We start from the raw sequence: 12,054 nt of genomic DNA on the forward strand, positions 1-12,054 counted from the left end.
GAGGATGCTGGGGGATGCTGGAGCCAGGATGCTCAAGGATGCTCGAGCACGCCGGAGCCAGGAAGCTGGAGCCAGGATACGTGAGGATGACGGAGCCGGGATGCTGGAGGATGTTCGAGCCAGGATGTAGAGGATGCGGGGTGCTGGAGCCAGGATGCTCGAGGATGCTCAAGGATTCTGGAGCCAGGATGCCAGAGGATGCTTGAGCCAGGATGCTCGAGGATGCTGGGGGATGCTGGAGCCAGGATGCTCGAGCACGCTGGAGCTGGAAAGCTGGAGCCAGGATGCTCAAGGATGCTCGAGCACGACGGAGCCACGAAGCTGGAGCCAGGATACATGAGGATGACGGAGCCGGGATGCTGGAGGATGCTCGAGCACACTGGAGCCAGGATGCCAGAGGATGCTCGAGCCAGGATGTTGGAGCTGAGGTGCTCAAGGATGCCGGAGAATGCTTGAGGGTGCTGGGGGATGCTGGAGCGAGGATGCTCAAGCACACCGGAGCTGGAAAGCTGGAGCCAGGATGCTGTGAGGATGATGGAGCCGGGATGCTGGAGGATGCTCGGGGATGCTGGAGCCAGGGTGCTCGAGGATGCTCAAGGACGCTGGAGCCAGGATGTGGGGGGATGCTCGAGGGTTCTGGGGGATGCTGGAGCAAGGATGCTCAAGGATGCTGGAACCAGGATGCTGGGGGACGCTTGAGGATGCTCGAGCACACTGGAGCCAGGATACCAGAGGATGCTCGAGCCAGGATGGCGGAGCTGAGGTGCTCAAGGATGCTCAAGGATGTTGGAGCCAGGATGCTGGGCGGGTGCTGGGGGATGCTGGAGCGAGGACGCTCGAGCACACCGGAGCCGGGAAGCTGGAGCCAGGATGCTTCAGGATGACGGAGCCGGGATGCTGGAGGATGCTTGGGGATGCTGGGGGACGCTGGAGCCAGGACGCTCGAGGATGCTTGAGGATGTTCGAGGATGCTGGAGCCAGGGTGCTCGAGGACGCTCAAGGACGGTGGAGCCAGGAAGCTGCGGGATGCTTGAGGATGCTGGAGGATGCTCGAGCACACTGGAGCCAGGATGCCAGGGGATGCTCAAGCCAGGATGCCGGAGCCAGGATGCTGGGGGGGGGGTGCTTGAGGGTGCTGGGGGGGGGGGGGGGGGGTGCCGGAGCCAGGATGCTCAAGGATGCTCGAGCACACCGGCGCCAGGACACCGGAGGAAGCTGGGGGGGTCCTGGGGGTATTTTGGCACTGGAGGCACACACAGGAGGTGCAGGAGGATGCTGGAGGCACCCCAGGACCGGGGGGTGCTGGCACTGCCCCCCCCCCCCCACCAGGGCCCAGTTCTGCACCCCCCGAGGTGCTCCTGGGGCCAGCAGAGCTGGGGACAAGCCCCATGGGGACGTGTCCCCAGCCCTGGGGGGGGGCCAGATGTAACCCAGGAGCCACCCCACAGCGGGGGGGGGGGTGCTGGGGCCATATGGGGACAGGTCCCCGGGGGGGGGCAGAATGGAGACGGCACATTTGGGGACACCACATTTGGGGACCCCCCCAGCAAAACCATGGTGTCAGCAAAAAAACCCTGCCACCCCCCCCCTCGGTGTCATTGTCCCCAAACTCCCCTGAGCACCCGGTGTGTGGGGGGGGGGGGCACAAATCAAATTTTTTTAAAAAGCCACCAGGATAAAACCCGGGCTCGGCGTCACCGTCACCAGTGGCCCGAGGCCACCCGGGGTTGGCACAGGCTGGGGGGGGCTCCTGGGGGGGTCCCAAGCCCCCCCCCCGAGGACCTGGGGTTGGCACCCGGGCGGCTCCTTCCCTGCGGATGGCGCTGGACTCGATGGCATCGGAGAGACTTTGGGCTGGACGGCGTCACTCGGAGGGGGGGGGCGAGGACCTGGCAGCCAGGAGGGGAGGGGGCAGGGCTGGCCCAAAAGGGTCTGCGTGTGCCCCCCCCCGCCCCCCCCGCCTCGTTTTTGGGTGCCCACCTGGCTCCCGCCGGCGCTATTCCAGCTCGCCGTTGTGCTTGTGCCGCCCGGGGGGCGCGGGGGGCTCCTCCTCGTAGGGAGACAGCTCCTCGATGGACGCCTGGTTGGTGATGCCTGGGGTGGGGGGGGGAACAGGGGGTGTGGGGGGGGGTCCTCGAGGCAGCCCCGTGGCCCCCCAGGACCAAGAAAAACCCAGCTCGTCTCAGGGAGGGGGTCACCATCCCCAGGGGTCACCCCCAGGGGTCACCGTCCCCAGGGGTCACCGTCCCCAAGGGTCACCCCCAGGGGTCACCAGTGTCAGGGGCTGCTCAGTGCGGATTTGCCCCCCCCCCGGGGACCCCCCCCCCCGGCTCTGGTGGCCGTCCCCTACCGCTGGCCGCCCTCTCCTTCCACTTCTGCTTGTTCTCCTGGATGTATTTGGTCCAGGTGGCGCGGAAGCTGGCCAGGTCGGCGTTGATGTCCCCCCCCAGCTCCAGGTGCTCGTCCAGGGACGTCTGCCGCCACTGGGAGCTGCGGGGGGACACCGGCGGTGGGACAGAGCCACCCGTGTCACCGTGTCACCCCCCCCCGACCCGTCGCAGGGCGCGTGCGCCCACGTCCCCATTAAGCGTGCGCCCCCCGCATGGCTGAGCCGCGCCAGATCCACCCAGGGGGGCTCTGGGGGAAGGGGAAACCGAGGCACGGCCTCTCCAGGAGGACGTGGGGGGGGCTGGCGGACAAGAAAAGCCCGGTGGCTAGCAACTGGGGGGGGTTGGTGGTCCCCGACCTGGCTTGCTGGGTGGCCACCGGGTTGCCCTTGGCTTTGGAGCCGTCCTCGGCGGGGGGCAGCACCAGCTTCTCGGCCACGTCGGTCAGCACGGAGAAGGTGGGCTCCACGATGAAGTCGATGAAGCCTGCAGGAGGGGGGGGGCACGGCGTCAGGGGGGACCTCACGTGGGTGTTTGTGTCCCCAAAAATGGGGACGGAGGGGGGGGGACGCTCACCGATCTGCGACTGGGCCACCAGCGTGGAGGTGCGGTCGCAGAGGGGCGAGAAGGGCAGCCCCAGCTCGGCCTCTTTGTCACCCTGGAGAGGGGAGAAATTGTCCCCAAAAGGTGGCCGCGGTGACACCGGGGGGTCCCGGGGTGTTGGGGGGGTGGGGGGGGACACGCAGGGTCCCTACCTGCCTGAAGAACTCCTCCATCAGCGCCTTGGTCCAGCGGCTGTGCACTGCCCACTGCTTGGTGGGGTGGCTGATGTCGGCCGCGTGCAGGAGCAGCGACAGCGCCTTGGATTTATCGATCCTGGGGAGGGCAGCCGGCAGCTCAGGCTGGTCCCCCCCCCAAAAAAAAAAAAAAAAAAAACCGAAAACCAAACGCGTCCCCTCCTCCCTGCAAAAACAAAAACCAAACGCGTCCCCTCCTCCCCGCAAAAACGAAAACCAAACGCGTCCCCTCCTCCCCACCACCCCCCCCCAAAAAAAAAAAAAAATAATAATAGTTAAAAAAAAAAATCCCCCGGCGTCCCCGCTCACACCTCTCCAGCTGCTGCAGCGCCGTCTTCATGGACTTGACCTGCTGGAAGTGGCAGGACATGTCGGTGGCCAGGACCATCTCGATCACCAGAGCCCGCAGCTCCCTGCGCCGCGGTTGCGGAGTTGGGGGGGGGACAGGAGGCACCATGAGGGCTTGGGGGGGGGGGAGCTGGGTGGGGACAGCCCCCCGGGGACAGCGCGGGGACGGCGGGGGACTCACGCGAACTCGTCCTTGGTGAGGTTGACGAAGATGTTCATCTCCTCGTCCTGCATCATGCGGAAGACGGCGCTGATGTGGTGGTTCTCCAGCACCGAGCGGTCGTTGTAGAGGATGGCGCAGTCCGACCTGGGGGGCGAGGGGACACCGGGGACCCGCGATGGCACCCGCCGGGTCCCGGCATGGCACCCCCCTTCGGGTGAGGGATGTCCCCGCGGTGCCAGCATAGCGGTAGCCGGGCCATATTGGTGGCCCCGTGGTGACAGGATGTCTGCGCCCTGGCCATATCGGTCACCCCGAGTGTCCCCAGGGTGCCAGGACATCTACATCCCGGCCATATCGGTCACCCCGAGTGTCCCCAGGGTGCCAGGACATCTGCACCCTGGCCGTATCGGTCACCCCAAGTGTCCCCATGGTGCCAGGACATCTACATCCCGGCCATATTGGTCACCCTGAGTGTCCCCAGGGTGCCAGGACATCTGCACCCTGGCCATATTGGTCACCCCAAGTGTCCCCAAGGTGCCAGGACATCTGCATCCTGGCCGTATTGGTCACCCCGAGTGTCCCCAATGTGCCACCAGCACTGCCCCGGTCCTCTGGGTGCCCCTCAGCACCCCACGTGTCCCCGCAGCCTGTCCCCAGCCCTGCTGCTCTGCCCAGGCTGCGCCCTGCCACCTCTGCCATGCCACGGCAGCCCTGCTGGGCCGTGCCACCTGCACCGTGCCACGTCCCTTTGTGCCGTGCCATGTCCCCGTGCACCATGCCCTGTCCCCCTGCACTGTGCCATGTCCCTGTGCCGTGCCACGCTGTGTCCCCATGCCATGCCATGTCCCCCTGCACTGTGCCACGTCCCTGTGCCATGCCCTGTCCCCCCATGCCATGCTACATCCACGTGCCATGCCCTGTCCCCCTGCACCGTGCCACATCCCTGTGCCACGCCGTGTCCTTCTGTGCCATGCCACATCCCCCCGTCGTGCCGTGTTCCCCTGCACCTGTGCCACATCCCTGTGCCGTGCCATGTCCCCTTGTGCCATGCTGTGTCCCCTTGTGCCATGCCATGCCCCCATGCTGTGCCACGTCCCCTTGCACCGTGCCATGTCCCCTCGTGCCATGCCACGTCCCTATGCTGTGCTATGTCCCCTCGTGCCATGCCCCCTTGCACCATGCCCTGTCCCCTCGTGCCATGCCATGTCCCCTCGTGCCGTGCCATGTCCCCCTGCGCCGTGCTGTGTCCCCGTGCGGTGCCAGCAGCCCTCACTTGGTCTGGATGTGGAAGCTGTTGGTGGTGCCCGTGTGCTCGTAGTCGTGGATGGCGGCGGCGAAGATGATGGCCAGGACCTCGATCTCCGTCAGGTAGTGCTGGGGACAGGGGTGTCAGGGACAGGGTCACCCTCCCCGGGACACTGGGGGCACTGGGGGGCTCCAGAGACACCCCACAGGGGACAGGGGCCACCTGGGCACGGGTCCTGTGCGTGGCCATGCGTGACAACGAGGGGGGGTACGGAGCACAGTGTCACCGCCTGTCACCCCCCTGGGACAGGGTGACCCCAGCCCCTGCCATCCTTGCTGCGTTTCCATGGTGACAGCGGGGTCGCCAGGTGGCACCCCGTCACCGTGGCAACAAGCATCACCTGGACCAGGGGGGTGTGCTGGGACCCTGTCCCCACGGTGTCCCCATCCCCATGGTGTCCCCATCCCCATCCTTGTCCCCATGGTGTCCCTGTCCCCATGGCGTCCCCATCCTCACGGTGACCCCGTCCCCACAGTGACCCTGTCACCATGGTGTTCCTGTCCTCACCGTGTCCCTGTCCCTATCCCCATGGTGTCCCCATCCCCAGGGTGTCCCTGTCCCCAACCCCATCCCCATGGTGGCCCTGTCCCTGTAGTGTCTCCATCCCCATGGTATCCCCATCCCTGCCGTGTCCCTGTCTCCATCTCCATAGTGTCCCTGTCTCCATGGTGTCCCTGTCCCTGTCCCCATGGTGTTCCTGTCCCCATCCCCATGGTGTCCCTGTCCCTGTGGTGTCCCCATCCCTGCCATGTCCCCATCCCCAGGGTGTCCCCGTCCCTATTCTGTCCCCATCCCTGTCCCCATCCCCACAGTGTCCCCATGGTGTCCCTGTCCCCGCCGTATCCCCATCCCCATGGTGTCCCTGTCCCTGCGGTGTCACCATCCCCACCGTGTCCCCATCCCCACCATGTCCCCATCCCTGTCCCCATCCCCACCCTGTCCCTGTCCCCATGCCGTCCCCATCCCTGTCCCCATACCGTCCCCATCCCTATGCCATCCCCGTCCCTGTCCCCATGCTGTCCCCGTGCCGTCCCCATCCCCGTGCCGTCCCCATCCCTGTGCCGTCCCCGTGCCGCCCCCATCCCCATGCTGTCCCCGTGCCGTCCCCATCCCCGTGCCGCCCCCATCCCCATGTCGTCCCCGTGCCGTCCCCATCCCCGTGCTGTCCCCGTGCCGTCCCCGTCCCCGCGGTGTCCCCGTCCCCGCGGTGCCCCCACCAGCATTCCGGTGCGCAGCAGGAAGCAGTGCACGGTCTGGGTGACATCGGCGGCGTGCGCCTGGTTGTGGTAGGGGTTCCGGTACTTCCCGTAGCCGGCCTCCAGCGCCTCCAGCAGCGACGTGAGGAAGACGGCGGGGATCTGCGGCGCGGGGCACACGCGTGTGCAAGGCGGCCACACGCGCGTGTGCGAGGCAAAGGGGGGGGGGGGGGGGGGCAGCCCCCAAAGGGGGTGGGCGCCGGGCGCACCTTGAAGCGGCTGCTGAGGTTGTGGCGGGTGAAGAGCTCGTAGACGATGGTGCGCAGGGAGTGCTCCTCCGTCACCCGGTTCAGCGCGAAGACGTCGAAGCACCACAGGTCCAGGCTCTGGGGGGGGCAGCGGGGGCTTGGCCGGGGTGGGCTCGGGGTGTCGGGTGAGCGGTATGGACCAGTATAGCCCAGTATAGCCCAGTTAAAGGCCAGTATGGCGGGTGATGCTCGGTGAGGTTCGTAAATGCCCCGTGATGCTCAGCAGTGCCAGGTGGTGGCCAGTAACTCCCAGCAACGCCCAGTAACTCCCAGCAAAGCCCACTAACTCCCAGCAATGCCCACTAACTCCCAGCAAAGCCCACTAACTCCCAGCAAAGCCCACTAACTCCCAGCAAAGCCCACTAACTCCCAGCAAAGCCCACTAACTCCCAGCAAAGCCCAGTAAAGGCCAGTATGGCCAGCAATGCCCTTTAGCACCCAGTAAAGCCCAGCAGTGCCCAGTGATGCCCAGTAACTCCCAGCAAAGCCCAGTAAAGGCCAGTATGGCAGGTGATGCCCAGTAGCACCCAGTGACGCCCAGAAATGCCCAGTGATGCCCAGTAACTCCCAGCAAAGCCCAGCGATGCCCAGTAAAGCCCAGCAAAGCCCAGTAACACCCAGCAAATCCCAGCAGTGCCTACTGATGTCCAGTAAAGCCCAGTAACACCCAGTGAAACCCAGTAAAGCCCAGCGATGCCCAGCAGCACCCAGTAAACCCCAGTGAAGCCCGATGGTGCCCAGCAACACCCAGTAACGCCCCATGAAGCCCAGTAACCCCCAGCACCGCCCAGTAAAGCCCAGTAACCCCCAGTGGAGCCCAGTAACCCCCAGTAGCACCCACAGACACCCAGCAAATGCCCCCCCCCTAGTCCCACTGGGATCCCCACGGAACCGGCGGTGCCGGGGGCAAAGCGCTGGGGGGGGGGAGCAGCCCCGGGGGGGTCTGGGGGTGCTGCCCCCCCCCCGGTACCTTCAGGCAGTTGAGGACGGAGGTGGAGTAGCTCGGCCCCACGGCCGTGTACGTGCGGCGAAACATCCTGCAAGGGGGGGCAGGGGGCTGGGGGGGGGCCTTTGGGTGCTGGGGGGGCCCCTTTGGGTGCTAGGGGGGCAGATCTGGGTGCTCAGGGACCCACCTGAATTTTGGGGGGGCTGATCTGGTGCTTGGGGACCCCCCCCTGGGTGCTGGGCACCCCCCTGGCTGCTCAGGACCCCCCCCCCAAGGTTCTCAGGACCCCCCCCCAGCAGCTCAGGACCCTCCCCAGCTGCTCAGGACCCCCCCCTGAATTCTCAGGACCCCCCCTGGGTTCTCAGGACCCCCTCCCCAAGATCTCAGACCCCCCCCCCGGCAGCTTAGGACCCCCCCTGGCTTCTCAGACCCCCCCCCAGCAGCTTAGGAAACCCCCCCGGGTTCTCAGGACCCCCCCCTGAGATCTCAGAACCCCCCCCCGGCAGCTCAGGACCCCCCCCCACCATTTCAGGACCCCTCCCCAACTGCTTAGGACCCCCCCCTGGGTTCTCAGAACCCCCTCCCCAAGACCTCAGTCCCCCCCCCAAAGTTCTCAGGACCCCCCCCCTCGATATCTCACCCCCCCACACCCCCCCCCCCCTCCACCCCCACCCCCATCCCCCAACCCACCCCATTAACCCTTTCCTAGCCGCATCCCCCCAACTCCCCGCTACCTCCTCCCCCCTCCCCTCCACCCCTATTCCCCTTTACCCCCCAAAAATGCCCCCCCACCCTCTTTGTGCGCCCCCCCCCCCGGACCTCTCGACGAAGATGCCGGCCTGGACGGCGTGCACGATGCTGCGGAATTTGGGTTTTTCCTCCGCCCGGCGCCCCTTGGCCCGCGCCTGCTGGGTGAAGGTGGCCGCCAGCCAGTCCCGCACCTCCGCCGGCACCGCGTCCGAGCGCATCTCCCGCAGCTCGTCCTCCGTGTCCAGCATCTGCCTGCGGGGGGGGCGAGGGGGGGGGGGGGGGAAAAAAATGGGGTTTGGGGGGAGTTAGGGGGTTAGGGGGGGTATGGGGGGGTATGGGGGGGTATGGGGGGGAAGGGGGGGTGGGGTTAGGGGGGGTTAGGGGGGGTCTGGGGGTAAGGGTCATGGGGGGTCATGGGGGGTTAGGGGGGTCAGAAGGGGGTCATGGGGGGTTAGGGGGGGTCATGGGGGTCAGGGGGGTCAGAGGGGTCGGGGGGAGTCAGAGGGACTTGGGGGGGTTAGGAGGGTAAGGGGGGGTGAGGGGGGAAGGGGAGGGAAGGAGGGGGGAAGGGGGGTGGGGTTAGGGGGGTTATGGGGGGGTTAGGGGGGTCTGGGGGTAAGGGTCATGGGGGGTCATGGGGGGTTAGGGGGGTCGGGGGGGGTTAGGAGGGTCATGGGGGTCAGGGGGAGTCAGAGGGGTCGGGGGGGAGTCAGAGGGACTTGGGGGGGTTAGGGGGGAGGCAGGGGGATTGGGGTTATGGGGGGTTATGGGGGGTTGGAGGGGTTGGGGAAAGGGGGTTAGGGGAGTCGGGGGGGGCAGGGGGTTATGGGGGGGTTAGGGGGGTCACGGGGGGTCAAAGGGGTCGGGGGAGTCAGAGGGACTTGGGGGGGTTAGGAGGGTAAGGGGGGGTGAGGGGGGAAGGGGAGGGAAGGAGGGGGGAAGGGGGGTTGGGGTTAGGGGGGGTTATGGGGGGGTTATGGGGGGTCAGGGGGTAAGGGTCATGGGGGTCATGGGGGGTTAGGGGGGGTTAGGAGGGGTTATGGGGGTCAGGGGAGTCGGAGGGACTTGGGGGGGTTAGGAGGGTAAGGGAGGGTGAGGGGGGAGGCAGGGGGTTGGGGGTTATGGGGGGTCATGGGGGTTGGAGGGGTTAGGGGGGTCATGGGGGGGTCATGGGGGTCAGAGGGACTTGGGGGGGTGAGGGGGTTATGGGCTGTAAGGGGGGAGGCAGGGGGGTTGGGGTTATGGGGGCTTATGGGGAGTTGAAGGGGTTGGGGGAGTCAGGGAGAGTAAGGGGGGGTGGGGGGGATTAGGGGGGGTTAGGGGGTCATGGGGGGTTGGGGGGGGTCAGGGGGTTGGGGTCATGGGAGGTCAGGGGGAGTCGGGGGGCTTAGGAAGGGTTAAGGGGTTGGGGGGGGGTCAGGGGGAGTCGGGGGCTGAAGGGACTTGAGAGGGGGAGTCAGGGGGGTCGGGGGGGTAGAGGGGGTCGGGGGTGGTCCCCACGCGTCCCCCCTCCCCGACCCCGTCCCGGGGGGGGGCACCTGGTCTCGTCGATGTAGACGGCCTCGAGCAGCGACGCGGTGTACTCCAGGTTCCTCCTCAGCTCCTCCAGGTTCACCTCGCCCCCGTCCAGCTGCTTCACCATGGAGCGCAGCCTGGGGGGGGGGGGGGAGGACACCGCTGGGGGTGCGGGACCCCCCCCTCCGAACCCCTCTGACCCCCTCCGGGATCCCCCCCTTCTAACCCCATGGGATCCCCTTCCCCTTCCAGCCCCCGTGGGATCCCCCTCCAACCCCCACGGGACCCCCCCCAAATCCCCGTGGGACCCCCGCTGGTGGTCCTTGGACCCCCCCCATGGGACCCCCCCCCCGTGGGGGCAGAGCTGAGCGGGCGGCACCCAGCACCCTGCAGTCGCAGCACCCGGCAGCCTGAACCCCAAAAACCAGCGGCCCCAAAATTGTGCACGCCCCAAAAACCTGCACCCCAAAACCCCAAAGCCTGCACCTCCAAATCCGAAACCCTGCACCCCAAAACCTCAAAGCCTGCACCCCAGAATCCCCAAACCCTAAACCCTGCACCCCTAAACCCCAAACCCTGAACCCCTAAATCCTATACCCTGCACCCCCAAATCCCAAAGCTCTGCACCTCCAAATCCTAAACCCTAAATCCCCAAACCCCAAAGCCTGAACCCCAAAACCCCAAAGCCCTGCACCTCCAAATCCTAAACCCTGCGCTCCCCAAACCCCAAAGCCTGCACCCCAGAATCTCCAAACCCTAAACCCTGCAACCCAAAACCCCAAAGCCCGCACCCCTAAACCCCAAAACCTGCGCCCCTAAATCTTATACCCTGCACCCCAAAATCCCCAAAACCTGCACTCCAAACCCCAAACCCTGCACCCCCAAACCCCAAAACCCCAAACCCTGCACCCCCAAACCCCAAAGAATGCACCCCCAAACCCCAAAGAATGCACCCCCAAATCCTAAACCCCGCACCCCCAAATCCCAAAGCCTGCCCCCTCCCCGGACGAGCCCCTCCCCGTCTGTCTGTCCGTCCGTCCGTCTGTCGGGGGGGGTTTTGGGGGGGGGCTCCCATCTGCGCGCCCGCCGCCCCCGCAGCCTCGCCCGTCTCCCGCTGCAGCCGCCTCGCCCGCACACCGGCTGCCACCCGAGCGCGGGGGACCGGGGACAACGGGGGACAAAAACTGTCCCTGGAGGGATGGGGGGGGGACAAGGGACAGAGAGGGGGGGTTGTGGGGGGGTGGCAGCCCCAGGAGCGGGCAAGCTGTGGCACCCTGTGGCATTTTGTGGCACCGCGGTGGCACCGGCACCGGGGACACGCTGGGTGCCTGCTGCTGCCTCCTGATGGCACCAGGGACACGTCGCTGCCACCCAGTGCCACCAGGTCCCCCCCAGTGCCACCCAGTGCCACCAGGTCCCCATCAGGGCCACCCAGTGCCACCCTATCCAAATCAGTGCCACCCAGTGCCACCAGGGCCCCATCGCTGCCACCAGCCTGGTCCCCACTGGTACCCAACAGGTCCCCATCACTGCCACCCAGTGCCACCCGGTCCCAATCAGTGCCACCAGGTCCCCATCGCTGCCACAAAATGCCACCAGCTCCCCCCCAGTGCCACCCAGTGCCACCAGCTCCCCACTGGCCCCTCCCCACCGGTGCCACCCAGCACCCACCGTGTCCCCACCACCCGCGCACCACGCCGTCCCCGAGGCCGGTGCCACCTTGTCCCCAGAGCCACCACCTCCCCGTGGCCTCGGGGACCCCGCAGGGAGCCACCAAGTGCCACCAAACCCAGGGGACAGCCCCGGGGGACAACCCAGGGGGACGGGGGCCGCGTCCCCAGGAGGGGACCCCGACGCGCGTCACCTCCGGCGGCAGGGTCCTGGCACCGAGCCCAGCACGGCCCCGGGGGCCGGGCGCGATTTAATTAGGGGCTGATTAATTAACGGAAAGCAGGCGGCAGCTTCCTGCACTCCCTCCGGCCGCCCGCTCCCTGGCAGCCCTCGGCCTCGTTAGCGCTAACGAGAGCTGGCAGCGGGCGCGAGGCACCCGGGGCCGCGGGGTGGGCACGGGGGTGGGCACGGCCACCAGGTCCCTGGTCCTTGTGCGAGGTCCCCAGCCCTCGTGCGAGGTCCCCCATCCTCGTGCAAGATCCCAAATCCTCGTGCAAGGTCCCAGATCCTAATTCAAGGTCCCCAATCCTTGTGCAAGGTCCCTCAGGTCCCTCATCCTCGTGCAAGGTCCCCAGCCCTTGTGCAATGTCCCCAATCCTCGTGCAAGGCTGCACAAGGTCCTCGTGCAAGCGCTGCTGGCTCTGTGCAAGGCCCCACGTCCCCTTCC

General features: G+C 67.0%; 1 protein-coding gene across 1 annotated transcript; it reads right to left on the bottom strand.

Annotated features, from left to right (window-relative positions):
* Window positions 1-1,771: 1,771 nt before the first annotated feature.
* On the bottom strand, window positions 1,772-9,853 carry PDE1B (phosphodiesterase 1B). Its single transcript, XM_082781473.1, has 14 exons — window positions 9,740-9,853; window positions 8,271-8,453; window positions 7,476-7,542; window positions 6,467-6,583; window positions 6,219-6,359; window positions 4,969-5,069; window positions 3,714-3,839; window positions 3,496-3,597; window positions 3,143-3,263; window positions 2,964-3,045; window positions 2,747-2,873; window positions 2,351-2,490; window positions 1,981-2,094; window positions 1,772-1,889 (listed from the first exon to the last, which is right to left on the bottom strand). Exons 1-13 carry the CDS (start codon window positions 9,841-9,843, stop codon window positions 1,997-1,999), a joined length of 1,509 nt encoding a protein of 502 aa, XP_082637599.1. The 5' UTR covers window positions 9,844-9,853; the 3' UTR covers window positions 1,772-1,889; window positions 1,981-1,996.
* Window positions 9,854-12,054: the final 2,201 nt, after the last annotated feature.

This window comes from Aythya marila (genome assembly GCF_965140915.1).
Source record: "Aythya marila genome assembly, chromosome: 30".
Classification (NCBI taxonomy): Eukaryota; Metazoa; Chordata; class Aves; order Anseriformes; family Anatidae; genus Aythya; species Aythya marila.

What these genes read in the sequence shown, in the direction of transcription:
- PDE1B (XM_082781473.1), bottom strand. Translation starts at nt 9,843, where the DNA reads ATGGTGAAGCAGCTGGACGGGGGCGAGGTGAACCTGGAGGAGCTGAGG. An exon ending in ACCTCAGCAGCCGCTTCAAG is followed by an intron (nt 6,360 to 6,466) that starts GTGCGCCCGGCG and finishes CCCGCGCCGCAG; the next exon opens with ATCCCCGCCGTCTTCCTCAC. An exon ending in AGCTTCCACATCCAGACCAA is followed by an intron (nt 3,840 to 4,968) that starts GTGAGGGCTGCT and finishes CTCGCCCCCCAG; the next exon opens with GTCGGACTGCGCCATCCTCT.